Genomic DNA, 20858 nt, shown 5'->3' with positions numbered 1-20858 from the left:
TTCTTTGTGACCATTAGCTTGAAGATGCAAAGCACTCGTCTGTAATTTCTTAATGTGCAACAGCCTGCATAGCTGTTGCATTAATTCTGACATAAAATTTGCGCCCTGATCCATGAGTATGGTTTCAGGTGTCCCAAACCCAAGTATCACTGGCTGACTAATACCTGAGCCACCATCGTGCCTTGCTGGTCTAGTAAAGTTATCATGGAAACATAATGAGAAAAATGGTCAATAATGGTTAATACATAATGATTCCCTGCTGGTGTTTGTGCTAGGGATCCTAGGATGTCCAATTCTACCATCTGTAACGACTTATCAGCTTCCGGTAATGTCTGTAGCTTAATTTTCTACTGGTTACATGGGACACAAATTTTCATAAACATTTCTGGAAGGTTACTGTCAGCAGCCAGTAAGTGATGTATAAAATGCATATTTGAACCATCAACTTTTTTATTTCACACCCAAACATCTACCAGTTTCGGTCTTGGACCATCTTCACGGATGAAGGGTTAAAATGGTTTAAGCCACCATACTACATCAGTAATTACTTAAAACATGTAGTGCATACCATGAATTTAAATATATGACATAGGACCTTAAAAGCAAATATATGAATACTAAATTTGTAGAGCTCAGTACTCAGTACTGCTCTGTATACATTTAGTATTTGTATGTTTGCTTTTAAAGTTCTATGTCATGTATTTACATTCATGACATGCACTACACATTTTAAGCAATGACTAATGCAATATAATGGCTTACAACATTTTAACCCTTCATCTGTGAAGATGGCCCAAGACTGAAACCAGCAGATGTTTGGGTGTAAAATAAATACAGTTTATGATTCAAATATGCATTATATACAAAATTTTTCATGTAACAGTCCATGTCCTGCCTATGTACCATCCAACAATAATTCTGCACTACCCTTTTCTCCATTGCTCTTCAACCTGAATGTCCCACTAAAATCAAATCATGCGCTTGCTTCAACACTTTGTCATGCAAGGTCTGCGGTACCACTAACTGGGCCCCATTTCGCGCCGTTCGATACAATACTCTGTTGTTCTTATGGAATTGCTGCTGTTTACCAAACCATTGACAGTTTGTGTCAACACTTTGTGCTGCCCTCCATTCACTTACATCAATGCCTGTGCGTTCCATAGTGCATATCTTACAGATGAGTCCATCCATGTTAGCATGCGACCTTCCCAGCCCATATATTACTTTGTAATTGAACTTGTTCAACCCCAAAGCCCATCTTAACAATCTACTCGTTGGATCTTTACGTCCTGAAAGCCACTTAAGCACTGCGTGATCAGTTACCACTTTAAATCGTCTACCCCACAGGTAACAACGAAAGTGCCCAATTCCAAAAATCACTGTGAGCATCTTCTTCTCCACAGCGGAATAATTTTCTTCAGCATTATAGAATTACTGTGAAGTGTACAATAGAATCATCCTGTCCATCTACTTCCTGGTTCAAAATAACTCTTAGCAAAGAATCACTCAAATCACAAGAAAGAATAAATGGTTTTTCAAAATTTGGATAGACCAAAAAGGGACTAGATGTCAACAGATCTTTTATCTTCTGGAACGCTGCCTCACACTCAGCTGTCCATTGAAACTTCACTCCTTTGTGTAGCAATTGCGTGAGAGGTCTTTTAAATTTTGTAACATACCTATGGTAAAAATTCATGAGCCCAAAATAACATTGTAATTCCTTTACCTTGATGGGAGTTGGAAAATTTTGAATGGCCTCAACTAGCTTTGGATTGATACAAATTCCATCCTGCTCTGTAATGTGACCCAAATACCGAACTTCTTGCAATACAAAATGACATTTCTCTAACTCAATGTTAACCATGCTGCGCACAGATGACACTTCGCGCAACCACTCCAAATTTGCTGGAATATTCTTTGAATATGTGATTATGTCATTCAGGTACACCATACACTGATTTGGTTTTAATTCATGCAACACACTATCCAATAAACGGTGACAGGTTACCGGCATGTTTTTAAGTCCAAAAGGCATACAACAAAATTGAAAATGCTTAGTTGGTATTATGGATGCAGTTTTTGGTTGGTCCTCCAGTGTTACTTCCAACTGGTGGTAACACCTACGTAAATCAAGTGTTGTGAAGCACTGACATTGACCCCAACTTGTCCAATGTGTCTGTTATATTAGGAAGGGGATACACATCTGACACCATTTTCTGGTTGAGGAACCAGTAGTCAAAACAGAAATTATATGCTTTGCCATCATCTGGTGATGTTTTGCTTGCAATTACAATGGGAGCAGACAAAAGGCCTAAAACTAAGTTATACAATGCCATCTCTTACTGATCTACAAATTCTTCCATAACTGGCTGTTAATACCTTGGAACTCAATACGGTCATTTGTAAATGGTTGCTTTACTTCCACTAGAAATTTGATGTTAAACAAGCCATGTTGCGGGTAATGGATCAGACGGATTAAATGATTCCATGTACTCACTGAACAGTTTTTCCACTAATGCTCTATCCTGTGCTTCAAAATGTGCTACCTTACTCTTTAGTGCCTACTGATTGAGACTCTCCCAGCATTGTGTAATTTGCTGTAAAATCATGGTCTAGTTCATCCTCATCTAACAGTTCTAAGTTTGCAACCAAGATACCCTGGGACAATGTTACTTCCTCGGGGCCAAAATTATCGATACTGAAATGCACTACCCTCCTGTTGTCTATCTCACAAACACAGGACATGCTACATCGTATAAAACAACTAACTCCAACTAGTTCTCCTTTATTTGCCAAAGGTTCAGCAATGTACAACGAGTTCACTGGCAGGTCAGTACCTTTTGGAATAGGATCCTGTAAATTGACCTTAATGGATCTTGTATGCAGTTTAATTGGTTTCCCATGGCCATGGGTTGGACTTCGCAACAATGAAGGTATTCTAGCTGCAGAGCCTAGCTGAAACAATTTTCCATCCAGTTCTGCCGTTCGAGGTTGCAACCAGTAGATCGAGTCTGAGAATAATGTTGTACTTACCGCTAGCCAAAGGAAGAACTTTTGCATCCAGTGCCTTTCTGGATCATACAATGGCTGCTGGTACCACGCGCTATGGATCTCTGATACAATCGCAGTGGGGGGGGGGGGGGAGGGGGGGGGAGACTTTGCAGCAGCGGCCATGGGACAGGTTACTGCCCTGTCTCAGCAACTGTTCCTAGCTGAGACTGTCTGGCATCAGCGGGCCATGGTCTCCGGCTCTGGCCCATCACAGCTTTTGTGGAGGCAACGTCCCAGGATGAAAGAGACAGCGTGTTACCACAATGCACTTCAGATGATGGTTCCCATGACATGCAGCTGCCTGCTGATGGCATGCAACGATCATTACACCACCGATGTCACTCTGGCACCTCCTAGGTCATGACCTGCATTACAATGGTGACATATGATGGACAGTGATGATTCCAAACTTGTGGCGGCACCGAGTGGCACAGGCTCAGCGTCACTCCAATGCCTCATGACAGATGATGATGAGCCGGCTGCCACACCTTAAATACGGATTTCTGCTGCTGCTGTCTGCAGTTTTTCTTCCCCAGTAGGTTGGTGGAATATTCTGGTGTTGCTTGGCTGGTGTAACTGACCCGATTACTGCCCTTTATGTTGACACTCTGTCGTACAGTGAGCTCCTTCTTGTCACATCCTTCACTGGCCATTGAGACAGCATTCTCCTTCACGTTGCTTAACTAGGCGCTCTGCTGACCCACTGTGTCACTGTATGATACCTTTAATCTGCGCAACACAATGTAACACACATATAACTTCTGATTCCCAATATTCCTTCACATATTAACCATCTTCTTTACTGTAGAACTCCTACCTTTAACTAACTTACTCACTCTAATTATTTGACCCTCTACAGCATAGCTGAATCACTCTTCTTCAACGAACACAATTTGCCACCATTCATCAGCAGTCCATTCTTTCTGTTCATAGCACCACTCCAAATGCAGATGCTTGTGTTGTGTTAATGACAAACTACACACGGGATGGTAATTCCCTACTCTGGCCATAGATAGTCTCTGACCAATGGGGCGGGATGACACACAATGTTGCAGGGAGTCCATTACTTTTTCTCGGAGAGCAAGCACACATGCGAAGGGATTACAATGTGCTCGGTGCACAATGTGATGATCCTCTCTTAGGATGGTCAGATGTGATCAACTCGAAGCTTGATGACAAGTATGCTTGTCTCACATTCAACACAGTCCAACATTGGGCCATGGCACATCCAAAGGCCCCACTGATCTGTATACTGCACAATTCAACCAGACAGAAAAATAGTGACACAAATGTGCTCTCTTCCAAACTGATAATGCTGACTGACACGAGTCTGCAGCATTTCCATGCCCTTCACACTGATCACTCAATATCTGATGCAAGTCACCCCCCCCCCCCCCCATTATACCATACCAGATATGGTACCACCATCAAAGCACTCTGGTGGTCATTCCACCTGTGACAGAGACCTGCAATTCTAATTATTTACATATCTGGTGTGTAGTTGTATGAAGTTCCATTGACAGTGTTCTCAATCTAAAGGGGAAAACTGTCATGTTGCATTTAATATATATCAGTGCTGTAAAAGATTTGGTTGAAACTGTAGATGGGCAGACCATTTTGCACTGTTAAGTGCATACACATACCAACACCCTCTCCTCCCAACACCCAACACACACACACACACACACACACACACACACACACACACACAGAGAGAGAGAGAGAGAGAGAGAGAGAGAGAGAGAGAGAGATCATAAAAGCTTGGTTGGCAGCATAAATAAGCAACTAATAAGAAATGAGTAGAGCTTACATCATTTTTACATTCAAATTCATCTCAATGATCCACTCAAACCCCTTTCCAAAAGCTGTAATAGAAACATCACCATCGAAGATTAGTTAAAAGGGAGTGAAATAATGTATAGTTCACTCAACAGTTAAAGAAAATTAACATTTATTAATTGCAGACAGCACGTATTTCTCACTGGTAGAAAGAGCAATACAAAAATATTACCACAGTCTACCTCACATGACTTATTCTTTAGTTCCATTAATAACACTGTTACTATATCACATTTTTTACAACTTTTCAACTTTTATCCAATCAGCTGCATTCCATTTGATTCTAAACTGGCAGACGTATGTCATAAAATAATGACTAATAATCAGCATGTCATAAACTAAAAGTAATACAAGAAGTCATGCCCCATTTTGTGGATTTCTATAAGAAATATTGAAGATTAGATATAAACAATGGGTAGGAGAGATTAAAATTCCTCCACCTCAATAGCATCTGGTCACGATGAAAGGTGTTTCACAAATGGTGACTGAATATGCAACAAAAATACAATAGTCAAATAAAATGATGAACAAAATTTGTGGCCTAACCAGGAGCAAGGACAAACATTTGCACATGCATTGTGTACCTTGCTCTCCCACTGCCCCCCCCCCCTCCCCCTCCCTCCTGGTCCCTACAAACTGCGGGACAGTAGTAGTTGAAAAGCTGAGCTATAGTGTTAACATCTTTTTTATGCGCATACCCACTGTTTCACACCTCAGGGTAAGTAGCTGTCTTTACTCACTGCATTGCAAGACATGGAACTGAATTGAATGATAAAATATGTGTAAGCATAGGTAGGAACGTACAACAGTTCACAGCAGTCAGTGGTGAAACTTGAGAGGTGAGTAGTTGGATTTGATGGAGGTGGTGGTGGTGGCTGTGCTAGCAAATGGCTATTGGATAGAATTTGTGGGTTAGGAAGCTTTGAAATTGACATATTATCTTTTGTCTACAATTCACAACAGACTGAGAAATAATGTTGCCAATGTCCTTGCCGTATTCTCATTCTCACAAAAAACTCGACAGTAAATCATTAGTGAGAGTACTTACAATGGCACTGGAAACAACTGATAGTCTCACAACCTGATCTTTAGTCAGCTCTGCAGACAGATGGTGTCTATTGGCCCAGATATGAGACTATTGGCATACAAAAAGTTGGGACAGCATACAAGACTGATAGCAGCCACTATGATCATCACACAATTTCCACCTGCCATGTAAGATATTTTGTCATTTATGTCTTATTGTGCCGTTCATTATCTTGCAATGAATATTCTGGCCCCTCTAGGTTTCTATCTCTCAAGAACATATTACCTTACAAACACACACACACACACACACACACACACACACACACACACACACACACACACACGTGCATATTACTCATATTACTGTTCACTGTAGTGTGAAGGAACTCTGTGATATAGACTTTTGCTCTCCACCTCATTACACTACTAAGCTGAGGGAAGAACACTTTCCTAAATTTTTATGCACATACTCTCGTAAGCACTCCATTGCCCCCCCCCCCCCCCCCCCCCCTTAATTCATTTCTTCACATTTCTCCATTCACTAGGACTTCAGAACCTGCACAATTTACAAATATTACGTAAAACTGTTTCTGTAATCTTGCAATTCTTCTTTCTGCCATTTTTAGTGAAACTACTTCACAGCAAGTACAGTTTCACACTCAATTAATTTAAAATTATGTTTGAAATTATTTACCCTCAATTTCAGTCACCATGAGCATCCAGCATTTTCATGAACATTTGTGACATTACAATGTGGTAACACATTAGCACTGTGTTAAAATATTGAGTGTTGAGTGTGTTAATATAATGAGCCGAGATGAAATTTGAAGAGAATGGCAGAATAAAAATAATTAACAGAATTAATTGTATTGCTGCAGCATAAATGTTCAGATCAAATGCTTTAGTTTCACTCACTAATAGGAAGGAGGATATCCATAATAGAGAGATTAGTCTTTAAATATATCCTGGCATAATAATAATAATAATAATAATAATAATAATAATAGTAACTGTGACTGTATAGATAACTTCAAGGATTCAAATTTTTTAAATGTAATAGGCACTACTAGGATACACAACTATGGATAATAGGTCACCCAAAGGTAATTCCCAGAGTTCAAAGACACAAGAGGATAAGAGAGGTGTGTCGCCTATACATGAAACAAGGTCCCAACAGCATTCCACAAATAAAGCTACTACAAACTTTACTGAGGATTAGGCAAAATTAAGCATCCAGTCTCTCAGACACTGCTCTGCATGTTCGAACATATTCACTCTGTAATAAGTTTTTATCTCCAGACCAGTGTTCATATTAATCTAAATTAGCCAACGACATGTCACAACCAGTCCCCCTCCTCCTGCTCTCACCTTCTTTTTTACTCAGTTTCCTTCCTTTCTATGTGTGTGGCCAACAGAAACTCAGAGCCCGGGAATTTCTCAACCTAAGTACTTATCACAGATTACATTACATTATATTTTCCAAATTATCCATGCTATAATAATTTTAGTCTTTTCCCATCTGAAGACATTAACACACTTCTGTGAGATTGACACCGACATGTGCCTTATTGTCCAGAATGTGTTTCTTTACCAGCTGCTTCTTGTCAACTGCAGTACAGGTGATACATCAGTTTCCCAGATATGGGCAACTGTGAAAATTTAGCAACTTGTATGTGAACCTGTAATATAGATAATACTACAGTTAATACATTGCCAACAATTATAATTGTGAACATCCAATAACAGAACAATATGCATCAAGCTAAATACCAGTAAAAAATTAATCATCATCCATTCTTACAGATATAATATTAAGAGCTCTAAAGTGACATTTAAATTAAATAGAATGTAACTGGACAGTTACATAAAAGTACAGCAGAGAGCCCACTATGAGTGTTTTCGTATTATCTATGACGACTCTCAACCTGCGATGCATGCAAATCGGACTTTCAAAACACGCATTCTTGCTCAGTTACAAAACTGTTCTATTGTGAAATACTTACAGTAACTCTTAAAAAATATCACACAGGGTTATCATGAACTAACAGTAGCAATATTAAAGGCAGTGCAAGTATTAGCGAATGTAGCAGGAACATCTCCCGCACCACCTGTGCCTGTAGCCTTTCAACAGTTTCTGATACAGAAAAACAAAAGGTCACATCCTTGTCAGGAAACCCCACACTGTATCAACTAATACAAAAAGTAGAACCATTAATACATAGAGCAGAACTCGAGTTACCTCGAACGTTTTCTTTATTGTGAGAACATCTGTCAATGAAGAAACATATTATTGCACACAGGTTAGAATTCTCACAGCAAAGGAAGGGCCACAATCAATTGTCTGAACTGGGCTGCTGACCAACTGCAGTTAAGAAGGAAATGCAATTTGAAATATTAACATGGGTACGACTTTGGGGAGATTGTACTGAGAAAATGAGATCCATCTCTGATGCAAGTTATGCAAATTGCTGAAGCCCACAAGACTGCCCATGGAGCACAGATTTGTTTCTGGTAGAAGAAGACACCATGACAGTTAACACTCTTGACACCACTTACGCAGGATGCCATGCCGCCTGGCAGGTCCCACACTTACTCTGCGGCTCAGCTGTCCTCGTAAAGGACCACATTGGTGGTGATGGACCATTTCACCAGCAATGCCACTGCTCAGCTGTAAACGTCATTTCATTCACCACACACACACACACACACACACACACACACACACACACACACACACACACACACACCTGCCCCCCATTGGTATGCGATATGTCACAGGTGTGGCAGAAAAGAACACCCGCAAGAGACGCATTGCAGCAATTTTGATGCAGATATGTAGCAAACCAAGTGAGTGAGAAATCTATTGTGCCGACTTCTCAAAATGTGGCCCAGCAGATAATTTATTCAGCTGCATTCATTGACAAGCATCCTTTGAGATTCCTTCTGGAAATCTGTGCTTCTGTGTCACTGCTAAACCTATCTAATTATGTTTAGGTTCACCAGCATTGCAGACAGTCGAGGAAATCTTTAGGCCTATGGATGTCATTGTGTGCCTTTTTCAGGTAAGTTTCTAGTTTTACTTACTTCTAACTGAGTCACTCATCCAGTAAATTTTCGTTAGTAGCTGACTTGATAGTGGACAGTGTCTCTGGGACAGCTTCAAATTTTTGTATTTACAGTTCATGAAACAGTGCACACCATGCCATCTGAAGGGCCCATATCACCTTTACGTCTCCCAGTGAATGCATGGGAAAAATAATTCCCCAAGAATTCCAGGTGTGAGGACGACGATGGTGTCGACAAGCTACTGATAAATAAATGGTGACTGGGCAGCAGCATATCACAATAATGACTTTTCTTTCCTTTCAGCTGAGCTATATACCAGCTATAATCTGCAGTTTAATCACAGTTTTTAAACACTGATAATCTATATGCAACAGTATTTATATAATTAAAACACTTTGAAATATTAAGTATTTTAAAATTTGTAATTTATAAAACTCAATGAAATTTAATGCTAGGTTAAAAATGCAGGATTCCCTGAGATTTTATCAAATTTCGGAAATTCCCTGAGATTTCCCATATTTTTCTGGGTAAAATGTTAATTCCCTGAGAATTCCAGGTTTTCCAAAAGAATCGCCACCCAAATGATATTTATGCCCAAATTACTGATTTCTAAGCTTATATCCTTAAAGTGGCGGCAGCTCTGCACTTCTTCAAAGCCCTGCCAGTGTCTTCGGTTCTTAAAGACGCCCTCAAATTAGAGCCAGATAGGTTCATTCACGGAGACATTGTAACCCCTAGTCTTTGTAGTCAATGGGCCACTCCCAGGGTAACTGTAAACAAACCCAACATCACCTAGAGACACCGTGACAATTTCAAAGTATCAACAGATGCAAAAGCTGAAGTGGAAACTTATCCTCTACTGACCACAGATGAACACACTGTAAAATTTGGCCACTGCACTGTATTTAGTTGAATTGACCTCACCGAGACAGATGCAACATCACAAACTTACTTTGTACTAAACAAGCCACATGGATTTAACCATTTATAATGGGGATCTTATGGAATATCTCAGCTCTTACTATATTTTACTATTTTATGGATCAACTACTATAGGGCATTATCAACAGTGCTGCATAACTTGATGATATTTTGGTCATGGGTACGACTTCACAGGACCATCTTCACAACCTTGAGCTTTTGTTCTAGAGATAGATAAGAAGAGGACTTGAATACAACATATTTAGTGTTTAAACACTCAAAAAATGGACTAAAACTAACAAAGGATCACGATGTGGTAAGATGCAGGCCCGCATAAATGTTGAAGACTTACAAGTGGTTCTCAGAAAGATAAACTCTTATGATCGATCGACTGAAAACCTATCGGAACTCTCTTACACACTGAACCAGCTACGGTGTCAAGGCATGCATCTGGACTAGTCATCTAGTTATTGACATGCTTTCTAGACTTTAAAATACTACCTTAAGACAGCACCATGTTTAGAGATGTACACCACTAGTTTGCTTCTGGTGGTAGCAACAGCCACGTCTCCCCGTGGTATCAGCACAGCCCTATACTGTAAATACCCTGATGGAACTGTGTGCCCTAGCGCATATGCTTCCAAGATATTACCTGCTTCTCAGCAACACTATTCTCAGAGTGTGGGAGCCTCCTTCCCATTATTTACGCAGTTCGGAATTTCAGTTATTCCTTTACAGACAGAGATTTCATCTCATTACATATCATTGTCCTTTGCTCACTACATTTGGCCCCAAGCATTCCATACCAGACTGGACTGCCCATCATCTCCAGCACTGGACACTGTACTTGTCTAACTTTCATTATTCTACCCACAACTCAGAAGTGACGTTACATGCAAATGAGGACACGCAGTCCCAGTTCCCAATGAGACCTCACTTTCAGTTGACATGAATTTGTGGTTTCCATCTAAATTCAGACTGGATTTCCAACTTTCCAACTTTGGCTTTGCAGCAACTGGCAGGGCCACTGATCAACGTCAGCAGGCTGACTTCATGGTTGTTTTCACTGTACCCTTTCGGATATGCTGTGTCCACTGCCCCAAGTTGCAGCAGACACTTCTCTCTTCCAGGCTGGCTTATTGGTTTGGGCTTGTCATTTTGGGCACCACCTAATCTGGGTGCGTAATGCACAAGCTGCCTGCCACAGATCAATTCAGTATATCTCAGCGTGCCACCACTGATTTCTGCGGCATCATTGAAACCGATTTTGCCTTCACCATCCCACGCAGCAGCCATTTGCTCCTCCACCCCAGCAGACTGTCTGGTCTCCTGGCAACTCTTTTATCCCTCATCAAGCATTGTCCTGCCTCAGCCTTCCGCAGCAATGTATGTGGACACCTACTTGTTGCCTTCCCTAGTAGTGGCCTCTCCAGACACTGCTTTGGGGGGGGGGGGGGGGGGAAGAGATATGTAGTGGTACCAGCCAACATTACCATGGAAACTGAGTAGCTGGAGCAACATTACCACTAATCAGAAGGCACCAATCCTCAGGCATGCGCCCTGGCAGAAACATGCCAGACTCTGGCATACAAGCTGGCCTAAGCTCAAATGGCTTTAAGCACTATGGGACTTAACATCTGAGATTATCAGTCCCCTAGACTTAGAACTACTTAAACCTAACTAACCTAAGGACATCACACACATCCACGCACGAGGCAGGATTCGAACCTGCGACCATAGCAGCAGTGCGGTTCTGGACTGAAGCGCCTAGAACCACTCGGCCACAGCAGCCGGCCTGCCTAAGCTGATGTCAATGCAAATAATGGAGTACACTACACGACTATTATTATACTGCCTAGGGTGTTATTCTGATGGACTTTAATTGTAACAGACAGAATTTGATATGGCTTGGACTGAACTTTGCTTGGAAACGCAGACTTCAGATAGCTTGCAGTGTCCTTAGTAGAATGTTGTATATGCATGGTGTCCCAGGAGGAATGGTAAATATTCAGGGATCTGACAGGAATGGTCATATGAAGCAAGAATGTAAAATAAAAACGAGTTCTCGAATGCATACTATAAGAGCTATGAGCACTACTACATGCTGTGAAACAGTTCTCTTTTACTGCAAGTACATTGCTTCATATTTTGGGAGGTTGTACGAGGTGCATTCAAATTCTAAGGCCTCCGATTTTTTTTCTCCAGACTGAAAAGAGATAGAAACATGCGCATTGTTTTAAAATGAGGTCGTGTTCATTGTCAATACGTCCCAGAGATGGCAGCACCATACAGCAGATGGAATTTTACCGCCAGCGGCGAGAATGAGAACTGTTTTAAATACTTAAAATGGCGACGTTTTCCTTACTTGAACAGCGTGCAATCATTCGTTTTCTGAATTTGCGTGGTGTGAAACCAATTTAAATTCATCGACAGTTGAAGGAGACATGTGGTGATGGAGTTATGGATGTGTCGAAAGTGGGTGCGACAGTTTAATGAAGGCAGAACATCATGTGACAATAAACCGAAACAACCTCGGGCTCGCACAGGCCGGTCTGAAGACATGGTCGAGAAAGTGGAGAGAATTTTTTTGGGGGATCGCTGAATGACTGTTGAACAGATCGCCTCCAGAGTTGGCATTTCTGTGGGTTCTGTGCACAAAATCCTGCATGACGACCTGAAAATGCGAAAAGTGTCATCCAGGTGGGTGCCACGAATGCTGACGGACGACCACACGGCTGCCCGTGTGGCATGTTGCCAAGCAATGTTGACGCGCAACGACAGCATGAATGGGACTTTCTTTTCATTGGTTGTGACAATGGATGAGACGTGGATGTCATTTTTCAATCCAGAAACAAAGCGCCAGTCAGTTCAATGGAAGCACACAGATTCACCGCCACCAAAAAAATTTCGGATAACCGCCAGTGCTGAAAAAATGATGGTGTCCATGTTCTGGGACAGCGAGGGCGTAATCCTTACCCATTGCGTTCCAAAGGGCACTACGGTAACAGGTGCATCCTACGAAAATGTTTTGAAGAACAAATTCCTTCCTGCACTGCAACAAAAACGTCTGGGAAGGGCTGCGCGTGTGCTGTTTCACCAAGACAACGCACCCGCACATCGAGCTAATGTTACGCAACAGTTTCTTCGTGATAACAACTTTGAAGTGATTCCTCATGCTCCCTACTCACCTGACCTAGCTCCTAGTGACTTTTGGCTTTTTCCAACAATGAAAGACACACTCCGTGGCCGCACATTCACCAGCCGTGCTGCTATTGCCTCAGCGATTTTCCAGTGGTCAAAACAGACTCCTAAAGAAGCCTTCGCTGCTGCCATGGAATCATGGCGTCAGCGTTGTGAAAAATGTGTACGTCTGCAGGGCGATTACGTCGAGAAGTACCGCCAGTTTCATCGATTTCAGGTGAGCAGTTAATTAGAAAAAAAAATCGGAGGCCTTAGAACTTGAATGCACCTCGTAGTACAGACCAAAACAAGAAAAAATTGTGCAGTAAATATGGGCTTTAAAATGCATACCTTAAGAGCTAATTAGACCATGTTCAGTAGAAGAGATGAGTTTCAAGAAACAAAGATGACCAAGTGCTCATATCTCTTGAGGTATGGATTTTGGAGCCTATGTTTATTCAACTTTTTTGATTCATATGATCACTCCTATCAGATCCCCAAATACTGACCATTCTTCCAGGGACACCCTGTATATCTCTCTTACTGGTAATGAACTCCGTTGTTTGTACTCTAGATCACCTTTTACAAAAGCAGAAGGCAATACAGTGGTGTATAAATACATGTATTCAGAATATTCAATGTATTGTATGCAGAACAATATATAGTGTACTGGAGAAAACAATTAGCTCTGCTTGTGAGTTTAGTTCATACATCATAATTTATACTTACTACTCTTCAGCTGACTCCAGTCAACTGTCATACAGTCACAGAAATTTTACATTCGTATTTGGAAACGTCCAGCTTTAGTAATATATTTTACACCTTTAAAAGGTTTGTACTTTTCACCATACATATCCAATCGATTAACTTTGAGACCAGAAACAGCTAGCTGATTTATGGTGAACTGAACCTAGAAAAATAATAAAACACACAATTATGTTTTTACCAAACATGTTAATTTCGACACACACACAAACACACACACACACACACACACACACACACACACATATTCAGAAGTTATGAGTGATTTACACTGACAGCTTAAAATGTTTTTTCATGCTCATGCAATCCAGTTTGTACTTCTGTATGTCAATGGGCAGTGCAATTAGCAAGGTCATATTTGTGAGTGTTAGAAACGTTAGTGCAGCTGCCTGCCAACAGTATCAAGAAGGGAACTAATACACGAATGACACATGCAACGTCACTCCATGCAGAGGCAAGATTGTGAAAATGGAGTGAGGAGAAATAATTAATAGCTGTAACATACTACAGAGGCCCGGGATGGATGAACTCCACAGTAGCTGGGCTGAACCGAGGTGGGGGTGGTTTTAAGATGACAACCAATGGTTGCTCAAAGAAAAATAATCATTAGTCACACACTTTGTTGAACAACGAACTACAACATTTGTAGAGCACTGCATGGTGGCAATGTCCCCTGTGCATGTGCTGCAGGCAGCGACTGAGAAGGCGCTGATATGACAGACGGCCCATGACCTGCTGTGACGCCAGTGGCTTGACAGTAACACTGATGTGTTGGGTATTTGTTGGGCCATGTGCCATCTGAGCACAGCTCTGCAGTTCAGGGCAGGGCAACTGGATGGTGCGGGAACCCGCTGTTGTTCTTGTATAGGAAGTCAGCCTTCAGCAGTGGTGTCCAATCTTGCAAGCAGAGACATACACATCAGTATGCCCACCAAGGTGTAGGTGGTTGGGTGGCTGCACTACCCTGGCCTTGAATGGCTGCCCCAGGGCAGAAGGCTGGCTGCGGCTGAAGTGAGCCTGGAGGTGACCTACTGGTAGCAAGGCACTAAGGCCACAACAGTGGACTTACCAGCCAGCAGTAGGCTCACCATTGGTAGAGGTCAAGTTACATGGCGGCTGTTTGCAGAACCGTGTTGCCCCGACAACCGGCGTATACCCTCCCATGTAGGTGGTTGCCACCAGACTGAGATCCCTTTGACTAAAATTGACAAGTATTTGTAACAGCTCCATGTGTACATGTTTTTCTGAAGAAGCATTTTCAACCACATAAGTCATGACAAGCCTGTGGCTTGGATGTGTAGCAAGTGGCCTGCCAATGCTGCAGTCACCCTGTCTTTGTACACCCCCTTGGAGGTGTAGCCAGGATTGGGAAGTGATATGAGCTTTTAATTAATACACAGTGCTCACGTTTAGAAAACTAAACCATATCAGTTTATACATGATATGAGGCTTTCCCGGCATATATGATGCTTCCAAGGTTCTCGGGTGTACTGCTGGAGGCAATCGTTGGAGTTCCACGATATTGCAGTGAACAACCATTCTGCCATCATCATGTGGTACTGATGGAATGAGGGGGTCTGCAGTGCACTACCAGTATATATACCTGTAGGTCCAGAATTCTGGCTTCACAAGTTTCACGATGTGCTCAGTGACGGGGGGGAAGTGCAGCTGTGGCGGTGTGGTGGAGAGCCTTAGTTATCTGCTGGTCACTGTCTGGATCGCATCTCATGTACGGATGTTATGATTTTCTTTGATTGAGCTAAGTACTGGTTTCCATGCCGTACTTACTCAGAAACCCGTGCCCCATAACTATTTTCTGGAAACTCTCTTAAATGAAAAATTATGTCAATTTATGTTCCTAATTGTATTTCCCTTGTGAATTTCAATATTCTTTTATAAAAACAGAAATGAAATTCATATAATTTGATAGCCCATAAAAACGCTCCATTTGAGTCAATACGCCTGCAACGCCAATGGCTAGCTCGCTGCTCCTACTGTCGTAATGTTAAATCACAGTGCCATCTTGTTTTGGAATTTACTTTTTGGAAAATGGGTTATGAATGGTGTTTAGTACCGTACTGTACAAATACATCTATAAAAACTACTAAAAATTTGTTTTTGAGTGTTCCAAAGAATGAGAAGATGCATAAAATGTAGTCACAATGTACCAGCAAATTGCCACCATGTCGACATATGAGTTCCTAGCTTCATTAAATAAAGTTTTGCACTGTGAAGTTAACATTAATTTACCTCCAAGATATGCTTTCCCACTGTTACAAGAAAGGATAGCGTCATTCAAATGGAATAAAATTCTTAGTGAAAATTGTCATTTTACCCATCTTTACCTAAATTATTTGGTAGCTCAATTGTTAGAGTGGTGGACTGTCAAATTATAAACGAGGACGTCCATAGATTGCTGGTTCGAATCTAACTTGAAAGAATATACTAACTTTTTTTCAAACCAACTGACAGTCCTCTCATATGAAAACAAAATCACAATTACAAAATTTCACCACACTGACCAGAAAAAGAATATTATTGTATTTTTCTCCTGGGTCCAAGGGGTGCTGAGTGAGATGCTAACTCAAACCCGAAAGAGCCAGTGGGATAAAAACTCGCAGACAAAAATGGTAATGGGGCTGCGAAAGCCCAAGTCATGGACAGTAACTAAAATGTGACAGCGCCAAGCCATGTTGTATGTCTTATGTAGGTCAAAGAAGACCGCGACAAGGTGTCAGCGGTTAGTAAAAGCTCATCTGATTGCTGTTTTCAATCCGAGTAAATAGTCAGTTGCAGACCATTCTTCCTGGAAACCACACTGATACGGGGACAAAAGGCCCTGAGATTTGAGTATCCAACACAACCGGAAGCTAATCAGCCTCTAGAGCAGTTTACGAAGTATGTCGGTCAGGCTAATCGGTCAGTAGCTGTCAAGAGACATTAGATTCTCCCCAGGCTTAATGACAGGGACAACTATGCTGTCTCGCCATTGCAAGGGGAAGGCACCTGTGAGCCAAATGTGGCTGAAGACCCTGAGCAGATGTTGCCTCTGTCTAACTTCCAAGTGGTGGATCATCTGGTTGTGGATGAAATTCGGCCCAGCGGCCTGCAAGAATTCCCATTCAATGAAGGGTTCATTATAGGTTTCAGCTTGTTGGGGGTTGAAACGGAGGGGGATTTCTTCAGCACATCATTTTTGCTGGGGAAAGGTAGCAGGATAACAAGAAGACTCTGACGCTGTCGCAAAATGTGTTGCAAGGTGTTCTGCAAGGACTTACAGATCAGTACACAGAACACACTGTAGGATAAGACCATGGACAGCTGATTTTCACTAGTGGCCCAAAAGGCTATGGAGCTTGGAGGTAGCAAACACAATGCTCCCTACATTCCTTTATACTCTGCTTAGTAAGGTTGTTGGTCTCAGCATAGACAGACTTCAAAGTGGTAAGGTTGATCAGTGAAGGGTGTTGTTTATATCATTACAGCACCTGTCAGTGTTCTTCGACAGCACTAAGACGTCCTTGGTCCATCACAGTACTGGTCGACAATGAGAGGGACCTGTGGACATGGGGGATAGCAGTGTCAGTGACATTGGCATGAAGGATAGTGTCACAGAAATCCTGCACGACCACATCAATGCAATCCAAGACAGAGGTGTTGAAGTGCACAGCCGATGTATATGAAAGCCAATTGGCTCTGTAGAATGCGCAACATGGGGGCCTGTCTGCCTGGTGGCGGCAGGGGAATGACAGGATCACCGGAAAGTGGTCACTATCACAAAGACCATCGAAGGATGACCAATGTAGGGAAGTCATGAGAGCAGGCAAAGAAATCGCCAGATCAACAGCAGAAAAGGTGCTGTGAGCGGCACTGAAGTGGGTAAGGGAACCATTATAGAAGAGACACAAATCAAAGTCTGTAATAAATTGGCCAATTAGAAGACTCCTATCCATCAAAGTGGCACTCCCCCCCCCCGCAGGGGGTGGTGTGCATTGGAGTCTCCAAGAAGGAGATACAGGGGCGGGAACTTGAGTGTTAAAACTGGGAGTCAACCGTAAGATAATGTCCTACCTAGAGGGAGGTAGACACTGCAAATGGTGATTGTTAGGGTCGTTTGCATGCATACCGCTATTGCTTCCAGGGGTTCCAACAGAATACTTGATAACAACAAAATGTTGGAGAGTGGTCATCATGGAAGTGCATTTCTTGAAGAGCAAGACAGATTAAGAGGAAACACAGTGTTGTATTTCCAGTACGTGACAACAATATCCATTGTAATTCCCCTGGATGAGCATGTGGTGGAGTCCAGGTTAGACATAAAGAAGCTGAGGGGAGGTCTGTTACTCAGTTACTGGTCGTCACCGACGAGGATGGCGTGACATCCATAAATAAATGTCAGATGGGGGGAGATGTCATCTATGAGGACACTGGGGGAGGTCCTGGCACTTATGTTTCTTCTTCTTCTTCTTCTTCTTCTTCTTCTTCTTGTTTCGGACGATGAGGAGGGCAGGGTACGGAAGGAGAGCAGGCTTCTGCAAGATCCTAGACTGAAAGAGAAGGAGTAACCTTGGGACACACAGACTGTGCGTCTTGTGGCCGAGTTGTGGTAGCAGGCTTCTGGCCTGAGAGACGCCAAGAGCGGAGCCCCATCACTGGTGGGTGCCACGGGGGAGGGGGGGGGGAGGGTGTGGAAACTGTGGGGGAGGTGGAGGGCATGGTAACTGTAGAGGAGAGAGGAGAGAGGAGAGGGGAGAGGGGAGAGGGGAGAGGGGAGAGGGGAGAGGGGAGAGGGGAGAGGGGAGAGGGGAGAGGGGAGAGGGGAGAGGGGAGAGGGGAGAGGGGAGAGGGGAGAGAGGGGGAGGGGGAGGGGAAGGGGGAGGGAGAGGGGTGAGGTGGAGGCAGGAAAGGGAGGTAGGAGGTGGAAGGGGAAGGTGGAGGGGGGAAAGGAAGGTATGAGGGGGAGAAGGGAGGTGGAAAGAAGACAGGCTGCAATAGCTCAGAGCCCTGTGTGCTCCAAGCACAAACTCAAGAAAGAACCGCGAGGCCCATGGGGGGGGATATGCACATAGACAGTGGAGGAGGCGACGGGCAGAGGGGGAGGAGGCGACCGGGCAGAGGGGAGGAGGCGACCAGGCAGAGGGGGAGGAGGCGACGGGCAGAGGGGGAGGAGGCGACGGGCAGAGGGGGAGGAGGCGACGGGCAGAGGGGGAGGAGGCGACGGGCAGAGGGGGAGGAGGCGACGGGCAGAGGGGGAGGAGGCGACGGGCAGAGGGGGAGGAGGCGACGGGCAGAGGGGGAGGAGGCGACGGGCAGAGGGGGAGGAGGCGATGGGCAGAGGGGGAGGAGGCGACGGGCAGAGGGGGAGGAGGGAAAAGGTGACAGATAATAGAAGATTAGAATAAATAAATACCCTGGCAACGCCAAGTTTCTCAGCTAGTTTTGTAGTAAAGTGTGGAAATTTTTATCTGGTTTGCCCACGAAGGTGGCAACCAGAGACAACATCAATTACACGCACATGGTGCTCAAGTTCAGAAACAGAAACTGTACTGCTTGGGGAGGGAGGAGGACATTGCCACTGTGAAGTGTGCTACAGTTATGGTAGTTTGTTCTTCAATAAAATTTATGATGAATAATGATGTTTCTTTGAGCAACCACAGCCTGACAATAGACCCCTCCCCACTTCAACTCAACGCTGTTACTGAAGAGACTCTGGGCCTCTAGGGGGCATGTAGCATCAACCCTCCCTGAAGCGGAAATCCTCGGCTGGACCCAGCATCTGTCACAGCTGCAGCTGTTGGCGTTGAAAATTACAGTTGAGCAAATGGGTGGACTCTTTTGCACATCATCTCCTACTTTAGTGTGCAGGGGACATGGGTCAAAGATAAGACTGTCATAAAAAAGAGGCTATAATGCTAATACATATGACTTTCATTTATATTTAGCATTTTAGTTTAAAACAATGGATACATCTGTATAAAATCTATGTAGTCATCTTAAACAAGTTTCTTAGTCAGCAAAGTTAATTAAAATTTGAGGAACTGAATTTAAATGATTATTTATTGTCCTTGCAACTGCATCATCCATTTCAATAGCCACTTCATCTATGAACACAGATAATTAATTTATTAATTTACAACTGTCAGTCAAGACTGACTGATCACTAAGGAATATTAGCAGCAGTAGCCGAAGTGAACAGCAAAAGCTTTATAATGGGGGAAAAAAATGCTTAAATGGGAATAAATGAGAAAGGCAGCAGCTAAGAACTAAAGAAACAAAATATATTCAAATCGTAAGAAAGGCCTAATACACACATGCATATCATTACTTTACACAAGCAGAAAGATTATATGATATACGAATCTGCTCATTATCTTTTACACACTCACAACATAAAACAAAGCAGCTGATGATGAACTGCATTCACAATAAGCTATAAGAAAACTGGAACTACAGTTATGGGAAAACTACTGATTACTTACATTTATTGAGGGATTTGATTCTACGGCAGGAGCACCTGACTGCAAATTGATCTGAAATTTGAAAAGGTCATAGGCTTGTTATTTATGGAAATGTTAACAAAAAGGATTGCAGATAAATCAGGAATTTAACTATAAATATTCTAACAGTATATTACACACACTTCTGCTTCATCATCAAGTGGCTTCAAAGCATCTTCCAAATATTGTGCACATAAATATGTAACTATGACATGTCGGTATAACAAAACTGAATTATAAAGAAAGATAATGCTGAACTTAAAAGCAAAGGTCAGCTTCACTAGCAAAGCACTGTAACGGAAAGCAGCACACTCTTGCATTCCTCATGACTATGAACTGAGTTATAAAGCAAGTTGTAAGAGGGTCCTCCACCAATATAATATGGAATCCCAAGCACAGTGTAACTTGGCATTTTTCACTTGCATGGAATAAATACAAAGATGAAAGAAATGATTAGTGACAAAAAGAAATAAAAATTAGAGATTAGCAGGTCTCAGACCCTGAACTGTT

General features: G+C 42.6%; 1 protein-coding gene across 2 annotated transcripts in view; it reads right to left on the bottom strand.

Moving 5' to 3' along the window:
- Positions 1 to 4985: 4985 nt before the first annotated feature.
- The window catches only part of LOC126248099 (AP-3 complex subunit mu-1), a 153343-nt gene continuing 137470 nt past the window's right edge, over positions 4986 to 20858 (bottom strand). For both annotated transcript variants that reach the window (XM_049948769.1, XM_049948770.1), the window contains 3 exons: positions 20331 to 20381; positions 13816 to 13996; positions 4986 to 7598 (listed from right to left, as the gene is read on the bottom strand). In XM_049948769.1, coding sequence (XP_049804726.1) covers positions 13862 to 13996; positions 20331 to 20381 — 186 coding nt within the window. In that variant the 3' untranslated portion in view covers positions 4986 to 7598; positions 13816 to 13861. The remainder of the gene's footprint in view (positions 7599 to 13815; positions 13997 to 20330; positions 20382 to 20858) is intronic.

Source organism: Schistocerca nitens, chromosome 3, assembly GCF_023898315.1.
Source record: "Schistocerca nitens isolate TAMUIC-IGC-003100 chromosome 3, iqSchNite1.1, whole genome shotgun sequence".
Lineage (NCBI taxonomy): Eukaryota > Metazoa > Arthropoda > Insecta > Orthoptera > Acrididae > Schistocerca > Schistocerca nitens.
Note: the sequence above shows the minus strand (reverse complement) of the source record. Positions and strands in the feature narration are given on the sequence as shown.